Source organism: Diadema antillarum, unplaced genomic scaffold (genome assembly GCF_040938485.1).
Source record: "Diadema antillarum isolate AM-2024a unplaced genomic scaffold, OU_Dant_1.0 scf00000037, whole genome shotgun sequence".
NCBI classification, from domain to species: domain Eukaryota; kingdom Metazoa; phylum Echinodermata; class Echinoidea; order Diadematoida; family Diadematidae; genus Diadema; species Diadema antillarum.
In genome coordinates, this window is record NW_027270926.1 from 1,863,925 (window position 1) to 1,878,879 (window position 14,955).

Here is a 14,955-nt window from a genome sequence, read left to right on the forward strand (position 1 = left end):
TTCATACCACTGAGCTTCAAAGTGTGACCTTGTTGAGCACTAAAGCCCATCAGCGTGCAACAATAACACACAGTTATTTGAGCATAGAAGTTGATGCATCATCTGCATATTTGCTCACTGTAACAACCTCTGTACCCAGTCTCTCCCACACAAATTAGAAAACACTTCGTCTCTGCCAATGTCCACATCCTGAAGTTATTCAGAGCATCTGTGTTTTATCTTCATATGGCTGCAAACAGTGATTCACCAACATTGGAAAGATTACACAGAGCAATCAAGGAGATCCTACAATTCTTGTGGGTACACTGTTATGTATCTCAGTTGATACAAATAATAATTCCCAAAGCAGAAAGGCTTTCACTTTCTCTTGTCTGGACATGAAACATAGCTCACACTTTTAGGGAGTGTCTGCCAAAATCAGGGAAACTTGGCAGTCTGTCTTCATTTTGGGCACTAAACATTGAAAAACTCAACCAGAACAGTTCTCCTTTATCATAGAAGCATTTGAATTTGAGGGGGCATGAGTCAAAGTGGTATGAATGGCTCAATTTGCTATGGCTGGGGTCAAACATGTAACTGGTATTAATGTTCCATGGGTTGTTCACTGCCATCACCAGTAGAGGGCGCTTGCTCTCCTTCTGGCTTTGGTTCTGCACCGTCGGTTTCCATGGTAGCTTGCTCTGGTGCCCGTCGCCCCCTTGTTCGCCCCTCTGTCTCAATACCAGAGAGCTGGTGATGGCAGGAGGATCAGTGGTCAAGGAAAATTCTCATGCCATCAATTTAAATGTTAAAGCTTATCTGTACACCTTTGAACTTACCTATAACAATAGGAACCAACAACACACCATTCACAGGAAGTTCCTATCACACTTAAAGGGGATGGCTAGTAACGATCAGTGGGAATCAGTGGGAATGCTGAGGAATGATCGTTCCAATCCTTGTGGGATTCATTTAGGAGTACATTATATATCTACTGTTGTGTGAAAATTATTTACTTCAGAACGGTCTCATATTCAAGTAATGTGCAGATTAATGCCCCGTCACTGACCAGGGACGCTTACCTGGAAACATTAAACTGCACATTACTTGAATATGAGACCATTCTGAAGCAAATAATTTTCACGCAAGAATAGATATATAGTGTACTCTTAAATGAATCCCACAAGAATTGAAACAATCACCCTCCAGCATTCCCACTGATTCCCACGGATCAGTTACTAGCCATCCCCTTTAATGCAATTAAGTCAGTAGTTATCAATGGTACCAAGTTAACAACAAAAACTCAGTATAACTTATAATGTAATCAATACAATACTAAAGTGATCTACATGTATAAAACAATAGACATCAAGAACCTCTTCACACTTTACAATCTGATCACAGCCATACGGTTATCATTTTTCTGCATCTCTCTGTCATTCGGACATGGACTGGCAATGATTGTTTGTGTGTTAGCAAAGTGTGAAACTTACTGTAAAAGTGGAAATTTTCGCGGTGTTGAAATTTTCGTGCATTTCTCGCAACCAGAAGCTAGCGCAAAAATAAAAGCACGCGAATATTTTTGCGTGCCATTATGTTCCAGTACCTGATGTCTTGATTCCGCGAAATTAAAAACACGCGAAACTCTTCTTACCTGGCCAAGCACGAAAAATTAGTCACGCGAAAATATCCACTTTTACAGTAGTAAGGTGTGAAACTTTCCTAAGCATTCAAACAACGATTCTCTTGCAAATACGAAGAAATAAAAGTCTAAACATATTGTGACAATCAATATGATACGAAGTATATTTTACACAAATCCGACTACAATCCTTACTGATGCTAGAAGGAACAATGACCAAGAAGGAGGTAAATTTGAATTATGACACATGCAAATATCATCTACAGTATATTGGAGTGAATAGCAAATTAACAATGCCTTATTAATATGTAAACCCTCTACACAACATGTTCTAATGTGTCACTTTGGAGCATATCTCACTTATTCAGCAATTTCACATACCCAGTGGCTGTTGGTCCAACATAGCCAAATAACTGAGGTTTAAATGTTTCTGCTTTTGTTTTCTCTTCCTCTCTTCTATGTGCTTCTAACACAAAAAGGCATATTTAAACTAGAAGTGTTTTTTTTTTCCAGAAACACTTGGAAGTGCAATATTGGCCATAAAAGACAAGAGGATATTGTATTTGCCAACACCTATGACTACTTCTAAATATATTCTGTGACAATAAAAATCAATATACTGTAGTGCTTTGCCTGCTATGTCTAGTATCACTGCTACTGATACGGAGTGCAACCAAAAAGTTGAGACCTAAATCTGGTCAAGTGTAAAGGATACAAATTTGGCCACCTCCTCATCTTCGTACACGGTGAACTTCTGGTCTTTTCCAACGATGGCGACTGAACAATTCTGATTGGATACGTATGGAGAATGAAATGAGTTTGTCATTTGCACGCATATTGGCAGTTTCACATTGAAAATACCAAATTCCATATCCACTCATTACCATCCCTTCCCTTGCTAAACTGTTCTCTCTGCAAGACAAACAATGAATGTGTGATTGACACAGTAACAATCACTATTTACAAGAGATGACTTTGGGAGGCATTTCAAGAAGCATTTTGTCATATTTTTCATTTTCTGACAAACTGTTAAAAGCTACTGAAATCCTTGCATCTGATAGGCTGTAAATAAATTTTCAGAAAAAAAAAAATCTGACAAAATACTTCACGAAATGCCCCTCTGGTGATTACCTGCAAATACATATATCAAGGTCAGGATTGAATCATAAGTGAGAGGAAAACCCTAGCCAAAGAGCTGTTGGAGACCTGTCTAAATTTCAGAACATACACCTTAGAATTACAAAAATTGACTACCAGTGTGTGGTAGTGACAATCACAATCATTAGCAGTGCTGTATCCAATGATTTATGTGTGTGAAATATATGTGTACTAGATTGTGCGGTAACGGCAGATGGACAAATCTAACAATTTAATTGATCGAAGTGACTAAATGTTTTTTTTGTTTTTTTCAATGATTAATCTATCAAGGGAGATGAACCTGTTGAGCCTTCTCATGAAAACTATCAGCAATCACAGTTGCACCTCTCAAAATGCCCTCGCACTGACAAGCAAGGTTTCAGCCCTCATCACTTGCGACTGTTCATGCCAACAACAGTGCGAAGGGCCGCCTTGGAAAAAGGCTAGGACCCATGTGAATCACTCATCGAAGAATTGTATCAGTATCAGGTTTTAATATTATATAAGGCACATCTACCATTACTTCTCGTCATCCCTTGCAACAGGTAGACACACCCTGTGACACACAGAGGCAAATTGGTGGAGGGATGTCAAATACTTAAGACTGGGTCATCTGTAGTCTTTTGTATGAGATATGTCAAGAAAAAGCCTCCTACAAGGCTAGGAAAATGAATTCTCTGTGAAATCATTTGTCTGGATTTTGTTGTCTTGATTGTTATGCACAATCTAGCAAAACACTGCCCCAGTGAATTATACCTATCTTATACTGATTAGAATTGAATAAAACTACCATACCATTTCTATGAACTTTGACACCTACAATGTACATGCTACAGACAGGTAAATGACAACATCACTGAATGTGATGGCATTGAGCCTGGATATTCTTACCTTGGTGTTCAGTTCACTCTCATTGGGTAGGGTATCTCGTAGAGCCCTCAGTCCATGTTTCACAAGCTCTTCTAGGGTGGCTGTGCACCGAACAATACACATAAGGACAGCATAATAACAAACACATTCTTTGTGTAATAGGCTATTTTGTTCAGGGTATTTCTTCAGTCATTTCTCTGTTTTCTCTACCCTGTGATCCCACTCTGTCTACTTGTTCTCTTCTTCTTAAATTTGCATTTTCTTTTTATTGACTGATTATTAAGCGATTGATTTAATTTAGCAGGCCATACAAACCACAAAAATTTGGCTCGCACTGTAAACTGTGTCTAACTGAACATATGGCATGACAATTATTTCTGCCTCTTACATAAAAGTACATTTGAGTTTGCACAAATGTAAACACTAAATAATTCACTATAAGTGCTCACTGTTGTGCAACACAAATGTATCCTCTGCACCCAAATGAAATCTTTTCTTTACAGTATTGGAGAGATGGAACATATGGGGCATTCTTTGGCCAGAGTCAGAACAATGAGGGTGTTGTCATAAAAAATGTTTGATTTCCCATGATATACTTCCATGGCATACTTGAATGAATTCTGGAGAGATATGGGGAGGTACAGTGCACACAAGAAATGTGAGTTGGTCTTGGGTAGGGGAGGAGGATACAATAAAGATATATAAAGATATGACTCAACAATTGTGGGCAAAACCAGGAAAAAAAATACAACAAAGAAACTTACAATTCTGGAAGTCATCAAGTTTCTTCTCCAGGTAGGTACGTGCTGACTGTGAGCGAGCCCCAATGGCCATGCACTTGCAGTCAAAGTAGTTGGCTGATGGACAGGTTTGGAATATGTGTGGGCCCATCTCCTGTAGATTAAATCGAGTAAAATCATTATGAATGGTGTATATTCCAATACTTTTCAATGACTGCTTGCCACAGTAAGTGCGATTCAAAAGCACATATCAATTTTTCAACTGCAATCAAATCAATGTTCCAATGTACAATATTTCATGATAGTTCATGCCATCAAGACTCCAAAACTGTCTTTCATATCAGTCTTGTGAATGTAATAACCTATTGCAACTTGTCAGGTTCTTTGGCAATATGCCATTTTTAGAGAGTTAGAGACAGCGAGCATCAAATGTAACTCGAATACATTGTACAACTGACATCTTAAAGTATCAAAAAAGTGGATGCAAAAGCCACACTGAGATTGTTACCATACATTGTAAATTACAGGGGATAATTCATGCATGTTTTGATGAAGTTTCCATTCACTCTGTACGTCTTCAAATAAATTCATTCAAAGAGGAGAGACAGTCACTTACGTCGTAACCAGCCACCAGCAAGCCAACTCCAAATGGCCTTCGCCCATATCGCTGTGTGTTGATTTGAGATTCTGTGATTTTGCAAGTCAAGGACATTGTAATCTAAATTTGAACTTGAACAATAATAAAAAGTCAGTAACCATCACTATCCCCAAGCAATCTGTCCCTCAAAACAAACGAACAAACAAACAAACAAGAACAAAAATTTCCATCACAGACACGACTTTAAACAAATTAAACTGGAAAGTTTATTTCTGAGTGAGTGTGAAATTTTGATCTTTACAGGTCCAATGCATTATGCAACTGATCTACACATATGTTGTATGTAGTGGCTAACACTCTCCCCTCCCCCTCCAAAAAAGAAAAGAAAAAGAAAAAGAAATCCCCAAGTTTGGTAGAAGTACGAAAAAAAAAAGAACATAGGATTAACATGTAGACTGATGACAAACACAAACAGGTGAACAACATATGCTTGCCTCTGTTGAGGACAACAAATCAGACTATAAGAAATTGAAAGAATTTTCAAATAGCATTATTTCAGAAATTGCAACAGAGATACACATTATATATTTTTGTATCGGGAAAGAAGTTTCCTACAATAGTCCTTCAAAAAAATGAAAAGAAAACTGCATATCATCTTATCAACCCCGCCCCCCCGAAAAAGATGAAACAAATTTTACAGCCTATTACAAATACAAAAGTTGGCAGAGCACACTCCAAATGATGAAAGCATCTGTTTCCAAAGAAAGGATACTGTTTCCAATCTGTGCAACCAATCTTGACACAGGCAGTGGTGTGTCATAGGCGTAGCGGGAATTGAGACACTCTGTCCTCATGAACTTGCTGCATGAAAGGAGTCAAGAAAAGAGGGATCACAAAACAGTGTACGTATGCAGCATCACTTTTCACCCTTTGCTAAAAACACAAAAGATAATGTCATATCTTATGAAAAGATGTACCAATCAAAGAACCACAATGTATCAGCAATTGCAGCACACAGAAGATGTAATTCTGACAAGTTTCTATGCATGCTTTTATAAAGTAAAAATTTTACACTAATACAATATCCTAGATATTGTGACTTTGTGATAATGCTGGACAAAAAGGAAACCTCTTTCTGAATTCACAACCAGTGCTGTGTGAGCTTCCGTGGTGATTTATCACAGTCTGGTAAATGGTTTGTATATTTTGTTTAAAATCAGGCACTGAATGTTCTGATATAATCATCACATGATTTGTTTTAGTTACTTCTTATTTTTTTCAACCAACATAGATACTATTCCAGAGCCTTTGGCCATGTGTTTCCAATGAAAAAGCAAAACTTATACCTATGAAATCTTGGTCAACTCTGATATACCATGACATGTATTTTTAAAACAAGTCACAGGTACATGTATCTCTTCACTATTATGTAAAATATGAACCTGTGAAGTATTCACAGTGATGTGCTGCACTCTCTACTCCAAGTAGACATTTAATGTGATTGTCTGCTACAGCTTCACCTCAAAGACACTTGGGTTTCACCTTGAGGGAAAAACCATAGATGTCTACAATGTGAATGGAAACAGCATCTTACAATCAATCACTAGGATGGGAAAAAGGATGTTTTTTCAATCATTTTTTCCCCCTGGAAATGGTAATATATACATACTTATATCATTAAAAAGTAATGATCACAAATTTAGATTTAGATTTTTTCTTTAAAAAAGAAAAAAAGAGACAGACAATTCAAAATTACCTGAGAAGCCTTGCATCAGATGTCAAACCTGCAATGGCAATCCCAACGTGATCATCGATTGGGATGATCTTTTTCTGATGTGAAGACAGCTCCGATGATGCTCTCTGCATTGGTAGATCCATGCAAATTTGAAAAACAAATATAAAGTGATTCATGCCATGTGAAGTACTGAATGCAGATTATCAGCTTACGTTTATTTGTTAAAATGACAAAGGTTCTTCAAATGCCTTAGAAGGTAACTCTCTCTATTGCAAAAACTTTTCATGTGCTTAAGGATGATGTTCACTAATGTCCTATCCTTGTTATATTTCAATTTGCTGTCATTCTTAATAATTAGCATGGTCTTCAATAGATCAACTCAGTGTTGTGAGTAGTCTTCAACCACATTCAAGGCCCAGAGCCATGTGGTGCACATGAAACAGTAGATTTGAGGAGACAAAAAAGAAAATAAAAAGAAAATAAAAATAAAATAAAAAAGACATAACTTTCACAAGATAATTCTCAAAACTGTTTGTTTAGGCAAATAGACAACGTTTTAGTTTATACTGTCAGGACAGAGCCAAGAGTGGTGTTGTCCAAAGGTTGATTATTGCATGTTGAGAGGATATGATTTAAGTGTTCTGCTCAGACTACTTTTTGGAAACTCATCCCAGAAAAATACTCAGTATTCTCTGAACCTGAAGTACCACATATGACACCCCAAACTTTATGTGCACACTGACACTAGAATCGGAAAGGTTCCTTTGGAAAAAGAGATTCATTGCTTGCAGTTAAGTAATTTATTGATGAGTTGTATGAATTGGGCTCCAGAAGATTAAATGGAATCTGTAAAGTAACTGAAAAATTCTACTGCAAGTCATCTCTAGATGAAAGACTTTAAAATAAGGATGGCTGCAAAACAGGACTTTCCACTGTTAGTGCAATGAAAATGAACCAGTTCCACCAAAAAAAACAACACAAAAACTATATCACAGTAACCAGAGTGTCATTTCTGGCATGCGAGGCTTACCTTGAGTGCTACAAGAACAGCATGAGTCTTGGACTTGAGGCCAACAGTTGCTGATCCCTGCTTGACAGCCTCCATGGCATACTCAATCTGGTGGATCCTCCCCTGAGGGCTCCATACGGTCACATCGTTGTCATACTGGTTACGAAACTATTTGCGACATCAAAACAAAACCAAAAGTTTTGTTGTAAATAGTAGAAGCATAGGCATAGCCAAGATCAAGACTCACCAGGGCCCCGTTTTATCAAAAGATACAGTATAATTGATTATAAATTTCCTTACCACACAGGCTGCCATAGACTTTTGATAGAAATAAACTATATAATCAATCATAACTCTTCATAAAACAGGGCCCAGAGCATACAAAAGCAGCTCAAGGTGGCACCATTTTGATTTCTCTCTTGCAACATTTGTGCACATCCACAGCATTGGTGCAAGCTATTAGCCTTCTTGTCAGAGCACGAGCAAAGCGTCTCTTTTTATCAATCAGCCTACAAACCTATAATCTATTGCCATCTGATTCAATTCAATATGCCCAAGCCCAAACTGTCAAGATCTTCCCACACCCCAGGCACACTCTCTCGTTCTAGGCACCAGTGACCCCAACTCATATACTAAGTTGTCTACTCAGTTACCACCTATTTTTAGATCAACCACCCTTGTGAATTTAATATCGCTTTATGACTATAAAATCAAAAGTACAATGGACGGGGCGCAATACGCTGGAACATTCAAATATGAATACAAGTCAAGAGAAACGAGGGGGTTACAGGTAAACAACCGGAGGAAACAGGAGGAAAAAGAATTATTTAAAGAAGATCCTCATTAGTCAATACACATAATTGATGCTTACTTATACTTTGCCATTCACTAGATTTATGCACTTTATCAATGGAGAACAGGTGGTCGGTGAAAATGATGAGCTTGCACTGGCGCACAGTATAAAAAGTCACTTGCATTTGTTGCAGAGAATTCCATGTGTACGATACTAGTCAACAATCTCAGCCTGTAGTATTAATCTGCAGTATTTCCTGCCTTGAGTGAAATGAAAATTAAGGTGAAACTGAGGAATATTTTCTAAGATACAAGCTATTTAATCAAAAAGCGGTCGATGAGTAGGCCTAGTAGCAGGTCCAACCATACGTGTCAGGTTACTAGTTACAGTGCCCGTCCGGGGTTAATATTCTCGCTTTTATTATCAAACTAGATTTCTAGGTGTTTAAATCTTTACTGAAGACATGAAGTACAACCTATGCACCAGTCTGCACCATCTAAAATGCAAAACTGTCAAAGCTCCCTACAGTGGAAAGGGGGTGGGGGGTGGGAGAGACACTCCCCCTCAACAACACCATCCCCAACCAAGCCCCACCACCACAGCACAGCATCCCTTTGAGTTTGATCCTTCGGCCAATTTCGGGTTTGGTTGCTTGCTCCCTCACAGTCACATTAGGGACTTGACTTTTCAAATGTGTGGATGTGGACGCCTTTCTCGTACAAGAGCAGTTTCATATTGCTGCAGTCCACTCGTTATGTTCGCGTCCATGGTGTTTATCAGCTCTCCTCTGTATGTAGGAGGGGATTCCGTGAAGGCAGACAGTCTCCACAGAACATAGATCTACAACCTATCCCCGACTACCAGATACAGACTGATCTGATCTTTTGGTCAACGCCAAGCGATGACGTCACTCACATCCTGAATCTATACTAGGGGGAATCGAAATCTTTGGAAGATGCTTTCACTATTCTGGCATTGTTGGACATGCTGGAAAACCTGGAGCATGCCCAGCGCAGACCGCAGTTCCTAAAAATGACGTCATTCGCAGTTAGGCCCTACTAATAATTTACTGAGTTAGTGTCGGGTTTATGTTCCTACACGTGTGTGTAATCACTGAATTTATGCGAATGATTGTGGAATAAATTGAAATTGAAGTGAAACTTAGAATATGGGCCCTATGTTGGCAATTGTGCACTTTACGGCCCTATATTATCGGTACCTCATTCGCCGTGTGCTAAGGTGATATCCCATAAACCATTCCGCATTGAGCAGCTGGCGAACTTCTCTTGCTGTATGGAACGCCGTTTCACAAGTGATAAGGTCACTAAAAGCCCGCCTCACTCACGGCGCTTCTGCGGAGCTACATGTAGCTCATCGCGTAAACCAACCACGCCGGCGAGGCTTGCGCTTGTGTGTGTGTGTCCATGTAGTGGCTGCCCGTAAATCGGTAGCTATACACACTTCGCACGGCGTCTGGTAGACTGTGTAGACGAAATAAACACTAACAGACTGACGAATCGAGATAAGATTTTGTTTTTTTTATTATTATTTTACAGAATAATTCCGCCAAGGCCGCAGCGGACATATGCCCTCCGCAATAGGTTTAATTAGTGATACCCTGCTTAATATATCACGTAAAATTCATTCATTTAAAATCATGATTGAAGCATGGAAGTCTACCACTCGTTGCGTTCCAGTTGTGTGTCAATTAATGCACAACTCGCGCTCGATCTAGCCGCGCCGCACAGGCAGGGAAGGGCGTTAGAGCAACCATGTGGCGTACCCTAAGAGCTTTCATCACGCACACACACGTTGACACATTCACACACACTGCATGCATCCCAACACGAAATCTTACACACATGTACACAGTACAGACACAGTGCCGGAAGACCCGCTGTCGAACCGCGGTGCCTGATAGGAACTCGAATTCGCACGCACTGCTCGATTAGGGTAAAATCTCGCACCGATAATATTATTGATTATAGGGCCGTAAAGTGCACAATTGCCCCTATGTTCTACTTCTAGACACTAATGATACTAATGATAAAGACAATGTCTGAGACTGAGGCATAGCCTGACTAACCTTGCCAGAGTACTAGGGGGACTGTTGAATACCCATCCTGGGAATGAGGGATTGCAAACTGTAAGTACATCCATTCCTCATACTTCCTTTTTGAGAGACAAATCATCGTGCCTGAATGGCTCTGTTGCTATTGGAGCATACTGCGATCCTACTGATCAATTTACCGGTACCGGCTCTGTTTTCGTAAATTATGCCCTGTATGTACCCAGAGTCGATACAAGCTCTTTGTTTGCAAGGTACATGTATGACCCAATCTGGAATTCGAGGTTGTCTAACAGAAACAAATTCCTGGACAACATTGTAACACTATATCATTCACCCGCAAGAGAGAAAGGACATATCCTACATCACCTCCAACCAAATCGAACCGTTGTAATGGGCCTGATCATGTGTTCAGGTGATGTTCAAATGAATCCTGGCCCTGTCCACAAACCCAGGCGCACTGAACCATGTCCCCTTTGTAGCAAATTAGTATTCAGCAAAAATAAACTCAAATGTGAAGATTGTCAAGGATCTTTTCACCTCAGCTGTGCCGGAAAAACCCTCAAACAGGTCCAAACCTTAGCTGCAAATTCTACACCATGGTATTGTTCTAGTTGCTGTGCACCTTGCAGTGTGTGTGATGGTGACGTCTTGAGAGATCATCATGCAGTTCAATGCGACAGCTGTGATAAGTGGCTACACACAGCATGCTGTAACATTGACTCCGATACGTATTTTTCACTTATGAATAGCTCTTGCAACTGGATTTGTCCTCAATGTGAAAATCTGTCCTTTTCTGGCTCATTCTTCAGCGTAGATCTAAACATCTCGTCTGAAAATCCCTTTGATGTTTTGAACTCCATAGACACTTCTCAGCCGACTTCGCCAAAAGATGTCTCATCTAAAATGCCAAATCGAAATTTCACTAATTCTATTAAGACGAAGCGCCCAATGAATAAGAAGGACGACTTCAAGATACTTCTTACAAATTGTCAAAGTGTCAGATCTAAAGCCGGAGACATTGAGGTGCTCGTAGACTCTGTCAAACCTGATATCCTGTGTGGAACCGAGTCATGGTTAAACCCCAGCATCAACAGTAGTGAGATTTTTCCTGATCATTTTGATGTGCACAGGAAAGACAGGACCCCATCGAAAATTGGAGGGGGGGTTTTCCAGGCTGTCAAACTGGACCTGGCTACTTCTCATTGCAGTGAATATAACTCAGATTGTGAGATTCTCTGGACTGAAACCAAAATTAAAGGCTGTAGGCCACTGCTCATTGGAGTTTTTTACCGTCCACCCAACGATAAAGGTGAAGCAATTGAGCACCTTGTGGAATCACTCACCAGAATAGGGCACAAAATTAACTCACATAATGTTATACTCACTGGGGACTTCAACTTGCCAAATATCTCATGGTCTGATCACAGTGTTGAGAGTGGCAGTAACACTGGAGTTGCCGGTAAACTGATCTCCCTAGCTGAGGAATTTGGATTGTATCAACATGTTAGTTCTGCCACGAGAAGATATGGAAAAACTGAGAGTATACTTGATTTGGTCTTCACAAACAATCCTGAAATTGTACAGAAGGTCACATGTAGGGAAGGAATTTCCGACCACGATGCTGTTGTAATCGATGTCAGAATCACTCCCTTCAGAAAACGTCCAACCAAAAGGAAAATATTTCTACGAAACAAGGCTGATGTAGAGGGTATCAAGCAATCACTCCATGAATTTGCTGAATATTATCGTAACAACTGTCTTGATTATGATGTGAACAGAAAATGGGAAGAGATTAAATCAAACATTCTCTCAATAATGGAACGCCATGTGCCACATAAATTGTCTTCATCCCGCTTCAACCTACCTTGGTTCGACAGAACCCTGCGTCGTATGGTCAAGAAAAAACAACGTTTGTACAATAAAGCTAGAAAATCGGAAAAACCAGCCGATTGGGAAATTTTCAGATCTTTTAGGAAATCCACCCACAAACTCATTAGGAAATCGCGGTCTTCCTACATCAGGAACACCTTAGGGTCTGCCCTGCTTGAAGAACCCAAACGTTTTTGGTCTTTTATCAAACGCCTTAATCAAGAAAGCTTTGGGGTCGCTGATCTTGATTTTGAGGGAAAGATAGTCAGCGAAGATCACCTAAAAGCCAATATACTTAGTGATCAATTTCAAAGTGTTTTCACGGTTGAACCTGACGGTAACGTCCCCTTGCTTGGCGACAGTCCACACAAACATATTGATCATCTTACTATTACTGAAGATGGAGTACTTAAATTACTCAAAGGTCTGAACTCTAACAAATCTCCTGGCCCAGACGGCATACCTTCATGGTTCCTGAAAATTGGCACCCAACAGTTAGCTATGCCACTACAAGACCTCTTCCAGTCATCGATCAACTCCGGCATTGTCCCACAGGGATGGAAGGAGGCCAATATCGCTGCTGTCTTTAAAAAGGGCAACAGAAGATGTCCTGCTAATTACCGTCCCATCTCACTTACATCGGTAGTGTGCAAAGTTATGGAACACATTATCCATAGTCACGTGATGAAACACCTTGAATCCCATAATATCCTCTCGGACGACCAACATGGCTTCAGGGCCAAGAGATCAACTGAAACCCAACTCATCTTAACCATACATGATATCAGCCATGAATTGAATAAAAACAACTTGGTTGATGCGGCACTGTTAGACTTCACCAAAGCCTTTGATAAGGTTCCACACCGCCGACTCATCTCTAAATTGAAATATTATGGACTTGACGGTGAGATATCCACGTGGGTCCGGAATTTTCTCACCAATCGCACCCAACGAGTTGTCCTGAACGGTCATTCCTCTTCATCTGCGAGCGTCACCTCAGGTGTACCTCAAGGCACAGTCACTGGTCCTCTATGGTTCCTGTTATATATAAACGACTTACCAAATGCTGTTTCTTCTAAAGCCAGACTATTTGCTGACGATTGTCTGCTTTACTCATCCATCTCACCTTCCCAAGATGTCGGTATTCTTCAGGATGACCTAAAATCACTGGAAAACTGGCAGGACACCTGGCTTATGAACTTCAACCCATCTAAATGTTGTACTATTACTTTTGGCAAGAGAAATCCACCCCACAACATATATCAATTTTGTAATTCCGAATTGAAGAGTGTTTCGTCCCAACCCTATCTGGGCATCACCTTATCCAACACCTTAAACTGGAACCCCCATGTTCAGCAAGTTCTTAAGAAAGCCCAAAATGTGCAGAATGTCATCCGCAGAAACCTATGGAACTGTGATACGAAAGTGAAATCTGCTACATATCTGGCCCTAGTGAGACCCATACTTGAATATGCATCCTCCGTCTGGGACCCTACCACTAAACACTCCATTAATTCTCTCGAGCGAATCCAACGGCAGGCAGCCAGATTCTGCACGAACACCTATACCAGGGAAGAGGGATCTGTTACAAGGGCATTATCCGAGTTGGGCTGGGAATCGCTCCAGACAAGGAGAAAGCATCAGAGGCTTTGCATGTTGTACAAAATGAAAAACGGTTTAGTCAACGTCCCCCTATATAATTATGTTCAACCCAACGCACGTGACACCAGAGGCAATAATCAAAAATTTATTCAACAACGACACAGAGCTACAGTTTTCCAGGATTCCTTCTTCATAACGACTGTTAAAGACTGGAACCAACTCCCCAACGCAGTGGTTCAATGCCCATCATTGTCCCTGTTCAAGCAAAATTTGATGCAATTTCAATAGTCGCGCTCTATCCACACGTAGTGCTTCTCTACAAGTTAGCGTGGATGTGTCTTCCTGGACATTTTGCTGACTAAACCATACAGATACAGATACAGACTAGGCAGTGAGCTGTGTTTTTAGACTGTGAGTGAGAGATGTGTTGACTGTCACATTCAAGGCATCAAGCCACTCACTGCTCACACACACAGAGACGACCGCAACCTTTGTTGCACTCTTTGCAGTGTATAATGAAGACAATTTCAATGAACTTATGTAACAGAAAGTCAAAGCGAAAACACAAACTACAATTGGCAATTAAGTATATCTCACCATTTCGGCTAAGTTTCTGGATTTCTGCTATTTGCAACGCTGCGTGAAGGCCTAGCGATAGCGCAAACTTGATGCAAGTTTCTCACTCCCGGCGGCGGCACTGCACAGTATCAGGGTATATAAAAGCAGTAGCTAGACATGCATCACATAAACGTGCGTGATCTAGCAAAACGATCGCACTGTTACGCTGGCTCTCTCGATAAAATGTTTTTTGAAGAACTAATATTTTACATTATTTGTCAATTGACAGCAAATTATCAAAGAAAAATATAAAATATATATTTTATTAGTAATTATGGAATGGATAATTTAC

General features: G+C 40.1%; 1 protein-coding gene across 1 annotated transcript; it reads right to left on the minus strand.

Annotated features, from left to right (window-relative positions):
• Position 1: 1 nt before the first annotated feature.
• On the minus strand, positions 2-14,746 carry LOC139708781 (proteasome subunit alpha type-1-like). Its single transcript, XM_071620733.1, has 9 exons — positions 14,643-14,746; positions 7,732-7,878; positions 6,723-6,826; positions 5,739-5,827; positions 4,985-5,055; positions 4,393-4,522; positions 3,650-3,729; positions 2,337-2,408; positions 2-729 (listed from the first exon to the last, which is right to left on the minus strand). Exons 1-9 carry the CDS (start codon positions 14,643-14,645, stop codon positions 583-585), a joined length of 843 nt encoding a protein of 280 aa, XP_071476834.1. The 5' UTR covers positions 14,646-14,746; the 3' UTR covers positions 2-582.
• Between the last annotated feature and the right edge of the window lie 209 nt (positions 14,747-14,955).